The sequence below is a fragment of the Marmota flaviventris genome, chromosome 4 (assembly GCF_047511675.1).
Source record: "Marmota flaviventris isolate mMarFla1 chromosome 4, mMarFla1.hap1, whole genome shotgun sequence".
In the NCBI taxonomy this organism is placed as follows: domain Eukaryota; kingdom Metazoa; phylum Chordata; class Mammalia; order Rodentia; family Sciuridae; genus Marmota; species Marmota flaviventris.
The window spans coordinates 25,026,474-25,040,118 of NC_092501.1; the positions used below are offsets into that span (position 1 = coordinate 25,026,474).

The 13,645-nt window shown below is 34.4% G+C and overlaps 1 protein-coding gene across 9 annotated transcripts in view; it reads left to right on the forward strand.

Moving 5' to 3' along the window:
• Nt5c2 (5'-nucleotidase, cytosolic II) overlaps window positions 1-13,645 on the forward strand; it is a 92,100-nt gene that overhangs the window by 37,960 nt on the left and 40,495 nt on the right. For all 9 annotated transcript variants that reach the window (XR_003581985.3, XR_003581984.2, XR_003581987.2 and 6 more), the window contains one exon: window positions 10,848-10,921. Coding sequence is in view for 2 of the 9 variants with exons in the window: in XM_027929883.2 (XP_027785684.1) it covers window positions 10,848-10,921 (74 nt within the window). In the remaining 7 variants the exon portion in view is untranslated. The remainder of the gene's footprint in view (window positions 1-10,847; window positions 10,922-13,645) is intronic.

The following is a 13,645-nucleotide window of genomic DNA, read 5'->3' on the forward strand; positions in this document are numbered from 1 at the left end:
TAGGCTATAAATCAGTCTCAGAGCTTAAAATTTTGTAAGTTATAAGAGAACTACTTGCATATTTTATGTATGTGACAAAATATAATAAATGCCAAAATAAAGAATTTTGAATATTCAAACCTCTCATTTGGATCACAGCTTTACAGAATTTTAGTTGTTGATGAAATCTTTTTCATTAAGTAGGAAAGTAATCTGAGACCCAGAGGCATTTTTGTTCACATAGCTATGTGGCATAGCCAAAAATAGTTTTTCGAAGAAATTACTATAGATACAATAATAAAGAGAGATGAATAATGAGAGAGATAACTGAGGTGGACACTTCAGGAATAGTGAACAGCATAAACAAAGCTCAGAACATATTTAGGAAGTAGTAAATAGTTTGCTTTATTAGAACAAAAGGTGTATGAAAGTGTAGCAGTATAAAATCAGGTTGATTTTGTCCAAGGGGCAAATGATTTGGAATTTCTTGAAGATCCAAGAATTTATACTTTCTTAATTGGATCTGTGTTAGCAATGACTAAAGATTATTAAGTATGAGAGTGGTGTCATTGGAGCTAAGCTTTAGGACAGTGTTTCTCAAGCTTATCTATGATAGAGGACCAGTTTTTAAAAATATTTTCCATTTTGTTTCAAATTGGTAACATTTATAAAATAGGGTTAGGGATGTGCTTCAGTTGTAGAGTGCTTGATTAGCATGCACAAGGCCCTGGATTTGATCCCCAGCATCATGCAAAAAAGAAAAATGGGGGGCTGGGGCTGTAGCTCAGTGGTAGAGCGTTTGCCTTGCACTTGTGAGGCACTAGGTTCGATCCCCAGCCCCATATAAAAATAAATAAAATAAAGGCATGCTGTCCATCGATAACTACAAAAACAAATTTAAAAAAAAGAATGAAAAAACATAAAATGTAAACTTATACTTTGTATTATTATATTTGTTACCAGACCCAAGTCTAGCTGCTTGCCACACATCAGGCCCTTTAAGTTAAGAGACAACTTCAAACAACTGTTTGAAAACCTGGCTCATCAAAACCTGGCTCAAAGTCATACTTGAGGGGGAAGCTGATTTAGCAGTAGTTTATATAGGTAGTTAATGGGTGTTCTCAGGCTGGTGGGTGCCTTCTCAATAGCAGGTGGGCCATATAGTGCACTTCTGAACCTTATCACCTAGTCATGAGATTCTTTTCTGTTTTGCAAATCTCAAGAACGAAGATCATTATTTCCTCACCCATACCCCTTCTTTCCTTCCTTTTTTTTTTTTAATCTTTTAGAGAATGAGTCTGAGTAAGTTGCCCAGGCTGGGTTGGAATTTGAGATCCTCCTGCTTTGGCTTTTTTTTTTTTTGCGGGGTAGGGGTTTGGTAGGAGGAGTGTATGGGGAATTGAACTCAGAAGCACTTTACTACTGATCCACATTCCTTTGGTGGTTTTTTTGAGATAGGATCTTGCTAAACTGCTTAGGGCCTCCCTAGGTTGCTGAGGGTGGCTTTGAACTTGTGATCCTGTTGCCTCAGCCCCCCAAGCTGCTGGGATTACAGGTGTGTGCCACCACGCCTGGCTGTGCTTCATTTTTTTGATTAGCTGGGATTATAGTGTATGCCAGTACATCCATTTCACTGGGCTTTTCTTGTCACTCATTTGTTTGCCTGCATACAGTTATTACACAATGGACGGGCTAGAGGGTATAGCTGCCTCATTTGATTGACAAATTCATGATAATGAAAGAAAACATACTTTACCTGATTATTATGAAGGCAAGGGTCAGGTGAGGTTACCTAGGAAATAGGGGATCTGGTCTTAATGCTTGGTTTCATGTTGTATAAATTTCTCTTACGCTAGGATATTTTCAGCTTTCCCTATGTCTTCACAGTGATTCTTCTGGGCTTTTTTGTTTTGATTTTGAGTTTTTGTTTATGGTGCTGGAGACTGAACACAGGGCCTTGCACATGCTAGGCAAATATTGAGCTATAAAAATTTCTAAATACTTTGCAATTTCTGTATATATCATGTCATACATGACTAATATTCATAGACCAGCATTAGTGTGTAGTCCGCATTCTGAATAGCACTACTTCAAAGCAGTTAACTTAGTGTTCATGTGAAGGCAGAGCAATTGGAACATGATTTCTGAAAAATAATTATGAGCTCTACAATTATCAATTTAAGTAGAATGGAAGATCTGGATTCCAGAGATATTTGGAAATTTAAATGAAGGCATATGAGATAATTGGATATGGTTTTAAGATTGAGTTGGAAAATGGGAACTATTCTGTATTTTTCCTTAAACTGTAGGTTGAGGAGAAAGGTACTAAATTAGGTTTTCAGCAAAAATCCATATTGTAGAGTTGTTCTGTTAAGTAAAAATACACACATATATTTATTGGTTCATAATTTTAGCTTGCCAACTCAAAATGCACTTTTATTACTTTTTTTTTAACTTTTCTTTTCTTGATTGTAGAAGAGTTTGAATGTATAATGACACAAACCCATAATGAAAACAGATGGTCAAGAAGATTTTACACTTGAACTCTTTTAGTCTCATTTGTTCTTGCAGTAACTGTTGTTGGGCACTTGGCCAGGAAATTGTGACTCCTAAGCAAGGGGAGGAGTTACAGATAAAGTTCACATTGCCAAAGAAATTCTATTCCAAATGGATTTGTGTGGAGCAACAGTGATATCCAGTGACAAGTTAAATTAGACACAGAGGTGTTTTCTCCAACACAGAAGATACATGCCATTAAGGGGCCTTGTTCAGACTAAACAGTCTTTCTGAAGTTAGGTTAAAATCACACACAAAAAAAATTATACTAGGTCTTAAGAAGAATTTTGTTATGTGACTTCAAGAACTACTGACTCAGATAGTTTCACAGTTTGCAAAACGGCAACCAGCGACAGATGAGGTAATTCTGCTTGAATTGTGAGTTAAATCTCAAAACCATTAAGAATTTGCTATTTACAGAATTTCATATATAGTAAATTGCATGTTTGTGTTTAGTGTGAGACTATTAGATCCCTTCTTTTTAAAGTACATTGTGTTAATCATTTTATTTATGATGGTTAATATCTATATTTACATCTTCAAATTTTATGCTTTACTGCAGTGGGATATTGTAATAAATGTCATTATATTTTCCTTTGTATTAAAGTCTGTGTTCAGTTTTATAGTATTCCTGTCTCCTAGAGATGTTTCTCTTGTTATTGGTCAAATCTACAACTTGCAAATGACTTAGCTTGTAGGAATTTCTGGCTAGTAATTGTGTTTTATGGTTGGATGCTTAGTTTAGTCATGCTTTCTAGAGTGACAGTTTTGTTCTTTCAAGGTAAATTTGGAAAATTAATTTCACAAATATGTGCAGATTCCTAAACATAAGAGTGGAGTATGTTCCACTGATGAATAATTTAGAAGAGTGATTTGGTAAATGCATAGCAGAGGTACATAGTCAAGGTCCTGGTACCAATAGAAATTTTTGGATTCCCTAAGCAGATAAATCTTTTTGTTTTGAAGTATATAGTAGGGCAGTAAGCCTAGTCTTTTAGTTGATAAATATGTCTTTTCGTTGATTTAGCACCCAACATCTTTTTTAAAAAAATCTTAGTGAAGAGTAGTTATTATTTTAAGGCCAAGAGATTAGTTTCTTTTGAAGATTATATCCTAGGGACATACTATTTCAGGTTTAAGGCTGTCTCTATGCTGAAGTCAATTCTTTCAGCAGTTGGGTGTATGTTATCTTTATAAACCTTAACCATGTATAGGCAATAACTATATTTGACTTACAGAAGTTCACTATACTGCAGCTGTTCCTTCCTCCATGTTTAATAGCTTAAGTTAGACAAAAAAAAAAAAAAAAAAAAAGGAGAAGTTAAAATGGATGGGAAATTTTCCTTTTGTTTCATAAGCATAATAATAGAAACGGATAGGTTGTGGGGGAGGAGGAGTGATTGTTGCTTTTTTAATTTAAGTTCACAGAACTCCTTCTGTGAGTTAGGGTACTTGTTTTGAATGAAAAGGTAAAGGATATTTGGTGGAAGATCATAGAAAAACGTCTTATTTACTACTTTGAAGCACTTGTAATGTCTTCCCTAGCTCTGGCTTCCTCCTAAAGGACAGCTTCTATGGTATATGTCACAAAATGGTACCTGCTTTGTAGCAGACATTCAATAAGTGTATAATTGAATACTTAACATGATTAGTTAAATCAAAGAGGAACGATGTAATTTTTGTGGGTACTTAACATAATTATTTTGGTAAAAACACATTTTCATATTCTTGAGATATGTCATTCCCAGAGTTTATATGGTTAATAAATGTTCACTGTGATCTTTGTATCTCTAAATATATGCTTATGTATATTTTTACATATGTATTTTTATGTTATATAAGTATATTTTATATTTGATAGATTTTTCATGGCAATATAGGTTTAATCTCTCAATAATAAATAAACTGGTAAGCCACTTTGCTGGTACTGTTAATAGTTTCTTTATGCCTTTAGCACTGATTGACATTAGCAGAATTTCTTTTTCTCTTATGATTTTAGCTGAGCCTGAAACCAGCTCTAGCATATTTCAGAATCAAAGTTATTTATTTTATTATATATTTTAACATCTCTTTCTCTTGGATTTTATCATGAGGAAGAAAAATCTTTCCAAATCCAATCCTGTTTGTATTCCCATCGAATATTTTAGGCATGTCAGCTGTTAGGGCTCTGATTAAGGATTTGATCCAGTTGGCCCCTTTGACTGAATTGTGTGTGAGTCTTTTGAAAAGCCTAAGTAAGCTTCAGTAGTAGTGTGTAGTTTCTAGAGTTAGAACCACTAGTTTATGTCTTTTACTCTTGTTATTTTTTTAAAAGGATTTGTGTAACTGGGAAAAGTTGATAATAAAGTTGATGTTCTTATCAGTAAAAGCAATGTGAAGTTTAATAAAGTGGTAGAGGAATCATGGTGATTATTTTTTAGTTGGGGAATGTTTTTTTAAAAAGGAGGTATCATTTATTCTCTAGTTCCTTTCATTTTTCTGCTATCAACTACTGTTTTTCTCCACCTCCTATCCATAACTAACCCAAGGTAAAATAAATATTGATTTTTCCAAAAGACCAGGTTTTCTTAAGGAAAGTATAAATATTTTGTGTAACTTCTTTTTCAGGAACTAACAGTTTTATAAAGTTAATCTATAGTGCACAGAAGTTATGTGTATGAGATAGCTAATCACTTTATATTTTTCAGAGAAAAAAGAGATGATTGTTCCGAGTTCAGGTGGTGATTTTAAGTACTCAAACTATATTAAGCAAATATTTAAAAATTTCTTCATTTAAAGTTTTAAAATTTAAAGTTTTAAAATTTAAAATAGTTAATATTTAGTTAGTAAAGAGGTTTTGTTTATTTGTTTTGGTGGTAGTGGAGATTGAACCCTAGCACATGCTAGGCAGGTGCTAAACCACTTAGTTATAGCTTCATCCCTTCTACCAAAAAAAAAAAAAAAAATATATATATATATATATATATATATATATATTTTTTTTTTTTTTTTTTTTTTTTTTTTCTTTCCTTTGAGACCGGGTCTCCATAAGTTGTCCTGGCTGTCCTTGAACTTATGATTCTCTTGCTGCAATGTCCTGAATAGCTAGCATTACAGATGTGCTACCACTTCTGGCTTTTATTTTTTTCTTTTCATTTTCTTTTTTGAAACACGGTCTTGTTATGCTGCCAAGGCTGACCACAAACTTTTTAAAAAGGAGGTATCATTTAGTCCTGGGTCGGACTACAGGTGCTGCCACTGTGTCCAGCTAGTGAAATTTTTAAAAGAAGTCATTAGCTAAATCATTGGTTTCTAAACTCTCTAATGTATCAGTTAAAAGATGAAGCATTCATTCCTGTATGTGCATATTTATAAGTTATCTATACTACTATCTTTATTTTTATATAATATAAAAGAAATGAGACTTTTAAAGTTATAAGTAAATGTCAGTAGAAGATCTTATATTTTCTTATTTTATCTCAGTGGTGTCTTTTTCATCCCCTGGTGCAGTTACTACTCTTTGGAGATTATTTATCTAAATTGTAATGGGGAGCATAGCCCAGATAGCTTTAAATATTTTTTACAATTTCCACAAATAATAATGATTTTGACAAACACTGAAGTTGATTTGTGTCATTCTTATTTCTCACAGGTACTTATGAAATGAAGGCAAAAAAAAAAAAAGTTTGGTAATAAGAGAGGATAAACCATCCAGTTTTAATTTTGGCCATTAATTTGGAGATCAGATGGACTAGGCTAGGGTATCTTATTTTCAAAGACAATTAAAACTTGCCCCCAAAGACAATCATGGTGATATCTGTTATACTAGGATATGTCTACTTTCCCCCATATCTTCACATTCTTGTGGATTTTGAGGGTTTTTGTTTTTTTTTTAACCCAGGGCCTTGCACATGGTAAGCAAACACTGTACCACTAAGGTATGTCCCTAGCCCTGTTGTTCTGAAATTTGAATTTATTTCATTTCTTCAAAATCTGATAATTTCTTTCTTGGAGGATAAAGTCCATTCTCTCTAATATGACAAATAAAGCTTTTAAGATTTTGATGCTACTAACCCTTTTAAACTTCATAACATTTATTGTTCTTTCCACTACCCCTGTTTCTCCATAAAATGTCCTTCCACAAAAACAAATAAAAACAAAGCTCTTTTTTTTTTTTATCATGACCTATCTTTACTAAGGCAGAATCTACCGTCATAATAGCTATCAAATTTGTTTCTTATGCTAAGAAAGCTCTTTTAATTAAAGAAAACTCCAGCCACAATAAATGATTTGAAGTTGACTGGAAACCTTTCTTGCTTGCATTCTTTTTTCTTTTGTCCTGCTAATAAACTTCTATAGCTATAGCTCAAAACATCTCTTTGACCTTTCTAAATAGCTGGTTCTCTCTTCTTCTTGTTATTTTATAGCATTTATTGAACTATTGTAATTATTTGCTTTTAAGTCTTGGTAGGCTTAGTTCCTCAAGGATAAAGATAGTAATTTTCATGAGGCAAGCATTCTTGTTCATTTCCATATTGCAGTCTTAGCATATATAGTTAGGCACTCAGTAACTATTTGTTGACTGAATATTTATGTTTTGAATAGACTTAAATCTTTGACAATTAAATTGCAAACAAATAAGTAATGAATTGTAAAATGTCAAAAATAAACTCATGGACTGGGGTTTTAGCTCAGTGATAGAGTGCTTGCCTAGCATCTGTGAGGCACTGGGTTCAAATCACAGCACATATATCAACTAAAAAAAATATTAAAAAAAACACAACTCATTTTAGGGACCTGACGTTAAAAAAGAGAGTCTTGTCCTTGAAATTTTGAGAATGTGGCAGGATGCAATCATGTGTTTTTGGGTAATAGCTGATTTCACTTATATAAAAAGGACTCTAATAATTTTTATTATAAATCTTTTTAAAAAATATTTATTTTTTAGGTGTAGATGGACATAACACAATGCCTTTATTTTTATGTGGTGCTGAGGATCGAACCCGGGTCCTGCCCATGCGAGGGCGAGCGCTCTACCACTGAGCCACAATCCCAGCCCTATTATAAATCTTAATACTGACATTTAAATGAGAAGATCTAGAAGAAAACTGGGGAAAGCTCCTTGGCATTGGTTTTGCAGTGATTTTTTTTTTTTTTTTGATAGAACACTAAAAACACAGGCAGCAAAAGCAAAAGTAGATAAGTGGGGCCATCTCAAACTGAAGAGCTTCTTTGCAGCAAAGGAAACAACAAAATGAAAAGGCAGGATATGAATTGAGAGAAAATATTTGTAAACCCTCTATCTGGTAAGGGGTTGATACACAGAACATATAGGGAACTCAACAGCTAAAATAAAGACTAACCCAGTTTAAAAATGGGTGAAGGAATGAGCCTGGCGTGATGGTGCACACGTGTAATCCCAGCGTCTTGGGAAGCTGAGACATGAAGATCAAAAGTTCAAAAAAGCCAGCCTCAGCAATGATGAAATGCTAAGCAACTCAGTGAGACCCTGTCTCTAAATAAAATTCACAATAGGGCTGGGGAATGTGGTTCAGTGGTTGAGTGCCCCTGAGTTCAATCCCTGCTACCAAAAAAAGGAGAAGAAGAAAAATGAGCAAAGGACCTGATTAGATACTTCTCCCAACAAGACATACAGATGGCCAACAGATATATGAAAAGGTGCTCAAAAATACTCATCACTGGGGAAACACAAATTAAAATCATAACAAGATATCATCTGACACCTATTAGAATGACTTTGATCAAAAAGACAAATATTGCCAAGTGTGTAGAGAAAGAGAAAGCCTTGAACACTGTTGATGGGAATGTAAATTGGTGCAACCACAGTGGAAAACACTATAAAGGTTTTCTAAAGAAATTAAAAATATAACTACAGTATGAACCATCAATCCCTGTCGTGGCAATATGCCCAAAGGAAGTGAAATCACCACCTTGCAAAAATATCTTCCTTTCCATGTTCATTTCAGCATTATTCACAAGATGTGGAAATAACCAAAATATCCATCCATGAGTGAATGGATATAGAAATGCACACACAGAAACAAATATTATTTAGCTTTCAGAAAGGACATTCTATCATAATTACAGTTATCTTATGTCAAAAATAAACTCATGGACTGGGGTTTTAGCTCAGTGATGGAGTGCTTGTACACAAAGGCACCAAAAATGTACATTGGAGAAAAGATAGCCACTTGGACAAATGGTACTGGGAAAACTGGAAATCCACATGTAACAAAATGAAATTAAAGCCCTATCTCTCACCATGCACAAAAACTCAAAAGTGGATCAAGGACCTAGGATTAAATCAGAGACCTTGTGCCTGATGGAAGAAAAAGTAGTCCCAAATCTCCATCGTGTTGGATTAGGCCAAAACTTTCTTTATAAGATTCCTGTAGCGCAAGAATTAAAACCAAGAGTCAATAAATGGGATGGATTCAAACTAAAAAGCTTCTTCTCAGCAAAAGAAACAATCAGTGAGGTGAATAGAGAGCCTACAGAATGGGAGCAAATCTTTACCACAAGCACATCAGATAGAGCACTAATCTCTAGGATATATAAAGCACTTAAAACCTTAACACCAATATATATATATATATATATGGATGTGTATATATATCCCAATCAATAAATGGGCCAAGGAACTGGACACTTCTCAGAAGAGAATATACAGTCAATTAACAAACATGAAAAAACGTGCAATATCTCACTCTAGTCAGAATGGCAGCTATCAAGAATACAAACAATAATACAAACAAAGATGTGGGGAAAAAAGGCACTCTCATACATTGCTGGTGGGACTGCAAATTGGTGCAGCCAATCTAGAAAGCAGTATGGAGATTCCTTGGGAAACTGCAAATGGAACCACCATTTGACCTGGCTATCCCACTCCTCCGTTCATACCCAAAGGACTTAAAATCAGCATACTACAGGGACACAGCCATATCAATGTTTATAGTAGCACCCATTCACAATAACTAAATTATAGAACCAATCTAGATGCCCTTCAGTAGATGAATGGATAGGGAAATTTTGGGGTGTGTGGGGGTGTGTGTGTGTGTGTATACACACACACACACAATGGAACATTACTCAACATTAAAAAGAATAAAATCATGGCATTTGCAGGTAAATAAATGGATGAATTTGGAGTGAAGCAAGCCAATCCCAAAAAACCAAAGGCCAAATGTTTTCTTTGATATGAAGATGCTGACTCATAATGGTGATGGTGGGGTGGAGCTTGGGCAAAATGGAGGAACTTTAGATAGGGCAAAGAGGAGGGAGGGGAAAGGAGGGGGCAAGGAGGTAGGAATGATGGTGGAATGAGTTAGACATCATTACCCTAAGTACATGTATGAAGCTACAAATGGTATGAAAATACTTTGTGTACAATCAGTGACTTGAAAAATTGTGCTCTGTACATGTAATATGAAATGAATTGCATTCTGCCATCATGTATAACAAATTAGAATGAATAAGTAATAAAAAAAAAAGGATGTCTATCATTTCAAACAACATGGATGAGCATAGAGGATACTTTGCTAAGAGAAATAAGCCAGACACAGAAAGAAAAACAATACCTGAGCTCATTTATACATGGAACCTTAAAAAAACTGAATGCATAGAAACAGTAAAACAGTGGTTGGTGATGGAAAGATACAGATCAAAGAATGCATAGTTGCAGTTCTGTAGGGTGAATATTAAGAGATCTAATGTACAACATGAGTATTATAGCTAATAATGTGGGATATTGTCAAGAGAGTAGATTTTTGGTACTCTTACCATCGAAGGGAAGAAGGAAAGGAGGATAGAAAACTATATGCTTGACTCTAGTAATCACTGTGTCTATGTATATCAAAGTAAACATCAAAACATCATGTTATTCAGGCAATATGCCCAAAGGAAGTGAAATAATCACCTTGCAAAAATATCTTCATTTCCATATTCATTTCAGCATATTTCACAAGGTGTGTAAATAACCAAAATATTAATGGCACAATGGCATATACCTATAATCTCAGCTGCTCAGGAGAATCCACAAGTTCAAGACCATCTTAGGCAGTTTAGCAAGACACCCCGTCTCTAAACAGAAAATGGAAAGGGCTCGGAATGTTGCTCAGTGTGGTAAAGCACCCCTGAGTTTGATCCCCACTACTTCTCAAAAAACAACACACAAAGAAACATGTTAAACTTTAAATCTATACAATAAAAAGAAAAATAATAAATGAGAAATCTAGAAAAATAGCCAAATAACTTAATTAAACTTAAGAATTCCTTCCCCTGTATTAATTTTCTTTTTGTCTCTTTTTCTATAGGGTGTTTGTGAACCGAAGTTTAGCCATGGAAAAAATAAAATGTTTCGGTTTTGATATGGATTACACCCTTGCTGGTGAGTAATAACTTCTTATTGCTTAAGAACTCCTATTTCTGATTTGAGGCAGTGGGTCCATGGGGGGCAATCTAATAAACATATGTTGATTTAATTATATATTTGGCTGGCAGAAACTCTTAGTGTTGAACTGTTCTCATTGAGATTTGTGCATATTGAAATCCTATATGCTTGAGATTTTGGTTCATGAGCTTGAACCAGATAGGTAGATCAAGTTCTAAATTATTTTAGAGACCCTGGTAAAAAATGATTTGGTGAAATTATACATTAATAAATATATTTGGACATTTTGGGGTTTTACTCTATTAATTTGTTCTTCAGAGATGAAATTTTGTGTCTCTTGGCCATAAAGGTAAATTATTATCATTTGAAAAATTTTAACATCTCATTTTAGGTTTTTGGTGTTTTTAAATTTCTATTTTAATTTTTTTGCAGAGCTGGGGATCAAACCCAGGGCCTTATACCTGCGAAGCAAGCACTGTGCCTCTGAGCTATATCCACTGTCTCTAACATGTTATTAACATAAATGGGAAATGTTTTTATATTCCATTGAAGTGACTGCACACTTGTAAAAAGGTTTCTTAAAAACTAGATTAGTTTTATTCACCTAATCCTTGGAGATGCTAGCACTGTGCTATTTTTCCCTTCTGTTTCTGAGATATAATTGAAATAGTAAATTAGGCAGTAGTTATCTCTCTTTAGAACTTAAGTATTTGTAATCTGATAAATATCTCATTTAAGAAGTAGTGAGTGGGGGAGCTAAGGTTGTAGCTCAGTGGCAGAGCACTTGCCGTGCATGTGGAAGGCACCGGGTTCTATCCTCAGCACCACATCAAAAATAAAGGTATTTTGTCCATCTAAAACTGAAAAAAAAAAAAAAAATTAAAAAAAAAAAGGAGTAGTGAATGGGAAGGAGAGATCAAGTTGAACACTTGCGTATTTGGGTTTACACATGGTTACAATTATGACACTTAGAAAAGAATGTTTCAGAAATTGTCTTCAAAAATTTTTGTCTTAGCTAGGCATAATGGTGCATGTCTGTAATCTCAGCAATGCAGGAGGATCACAAGTTTGAAGCTGTTTCAGCAATTTAGCAAGATCTTGTCTCAAACTAAAGAGAGCTAAGGAATGTAACTCAGTGATAAAGCACCCCTAGGTTCAATCCCCAGTACTGGAAAAAAAAAAAAATGTTGTGTGTGGAGTTGTTTGTTTGTTTTGTGTGTGTGTGTGTGTGTTTTGAATAACTTCACACACAACTTTTTTTTTTTCGTCTTAAAGCTAGGTAGTCCCAGCACTTGGAAGGCTGAGGCAGGAGGATCTCTTGAGCCCAAAAGTTTGTAACCATTCTGAGCAACAAAGTTAGACCCTGTCTCCAAAAAAAAAAAAAAAATTATATTTAAGTACACAAAAATCTTAAAATGTATAAATTCACTTTTCTTATGAACCATTTATATAACAGTATTAGAAACTCAGTTTTCACCTCAAATTAGACATCTCAGTTTGATGTTCAGTTTATGCTGCAAATATAAATGAATATATATACAAAAATGAGCACATACAGGTACTTGCCACATAGATGTAGCTATGATTTTTTACCAAACAAATTAATTTATTAAAAATATACACAGTCCCTGATTGGAATTTTCCTTTCCCTCCATACTCTGCGATATATTTGTTTGTATAATGGCCTTACAATTGTTTTTTGAAGCATTTTAACTCTGATGTTTTATGAATTGGACACAGACTCAGGCATACTTGTCAGAAAGTAGGTGAACATGAATGGTGGGTTCTAAGTTTCATTGCGTTTTTCTACCTCTATCAAGGTGGTCATATGACTTTTTTTTGTTGTTGTTTGTTTTTTAAAATGGTAAATTATAGCCAGGCATGGTGTCATACGTCTGTAATCCCAGTGGCTTGGGAGGCTGAGGCAAGAGGATTGCAAGTTCAAAGCCAGCTTTAGCAGCTTAACAAGACCCTGTCTCACAAGAATAAAGTAAGGGGCTGGGGTTGTGGCTCAGCAGTAGAGCTCTCACCTAGCACGTGCGAAGCCCTGTGTTTGATCCTCAGCACCACATTAAAAAAAAATAAATAAATAAAATAAAGGCGTTGTCCAAGTACAACTAAAAAATAAATATTTAAAGACAAATAAATAAAATGGGCTGGGGATGTGGCTCAGTAGTTAAGCACCCCTGGGTTCAATCTCGGGTACCAAAAAAATAAAAATAGGAAAGGTGAATTACCTTGATTGATTTCTGAATGTTAAACCAACCTTGCATTCCTGGTGATATAGTTTTATCTTGTTCATTTTATATATTGGTACATTTGATTTGCTGAGATTTTGTTCACAATTTTTACATTGTGTTCAGAAGAGGGTATTCATAGTTTGCATTATGCTCAGAAGGCACAAACCTGTAATCTCAATGATTTGTGAAGCTGAATCAGGAGGATCTCAAGTTTGAGGCCAGCCTTGGCAACTTAGTGAGATCCTGTCTCAAATTAACCAAAAAAAAAAAAAAAAAAAGCGGGGGAGGAAGAGAGGGCTGGGGGAGTAGCTTAATGGTAGAACACTCTTAGGTCACATCCCCAGTAGAAACAAAGAAGTGGGAGGGAGAGGGAGAGAAGAAGGAAGAATAACCCAATAAAGTATTAATTTTATCTGAAATGAAAAGATTAGATGTGTTGTTTTAGTCATTTGGGCTGCTATAACAAAATATCATCAACTGG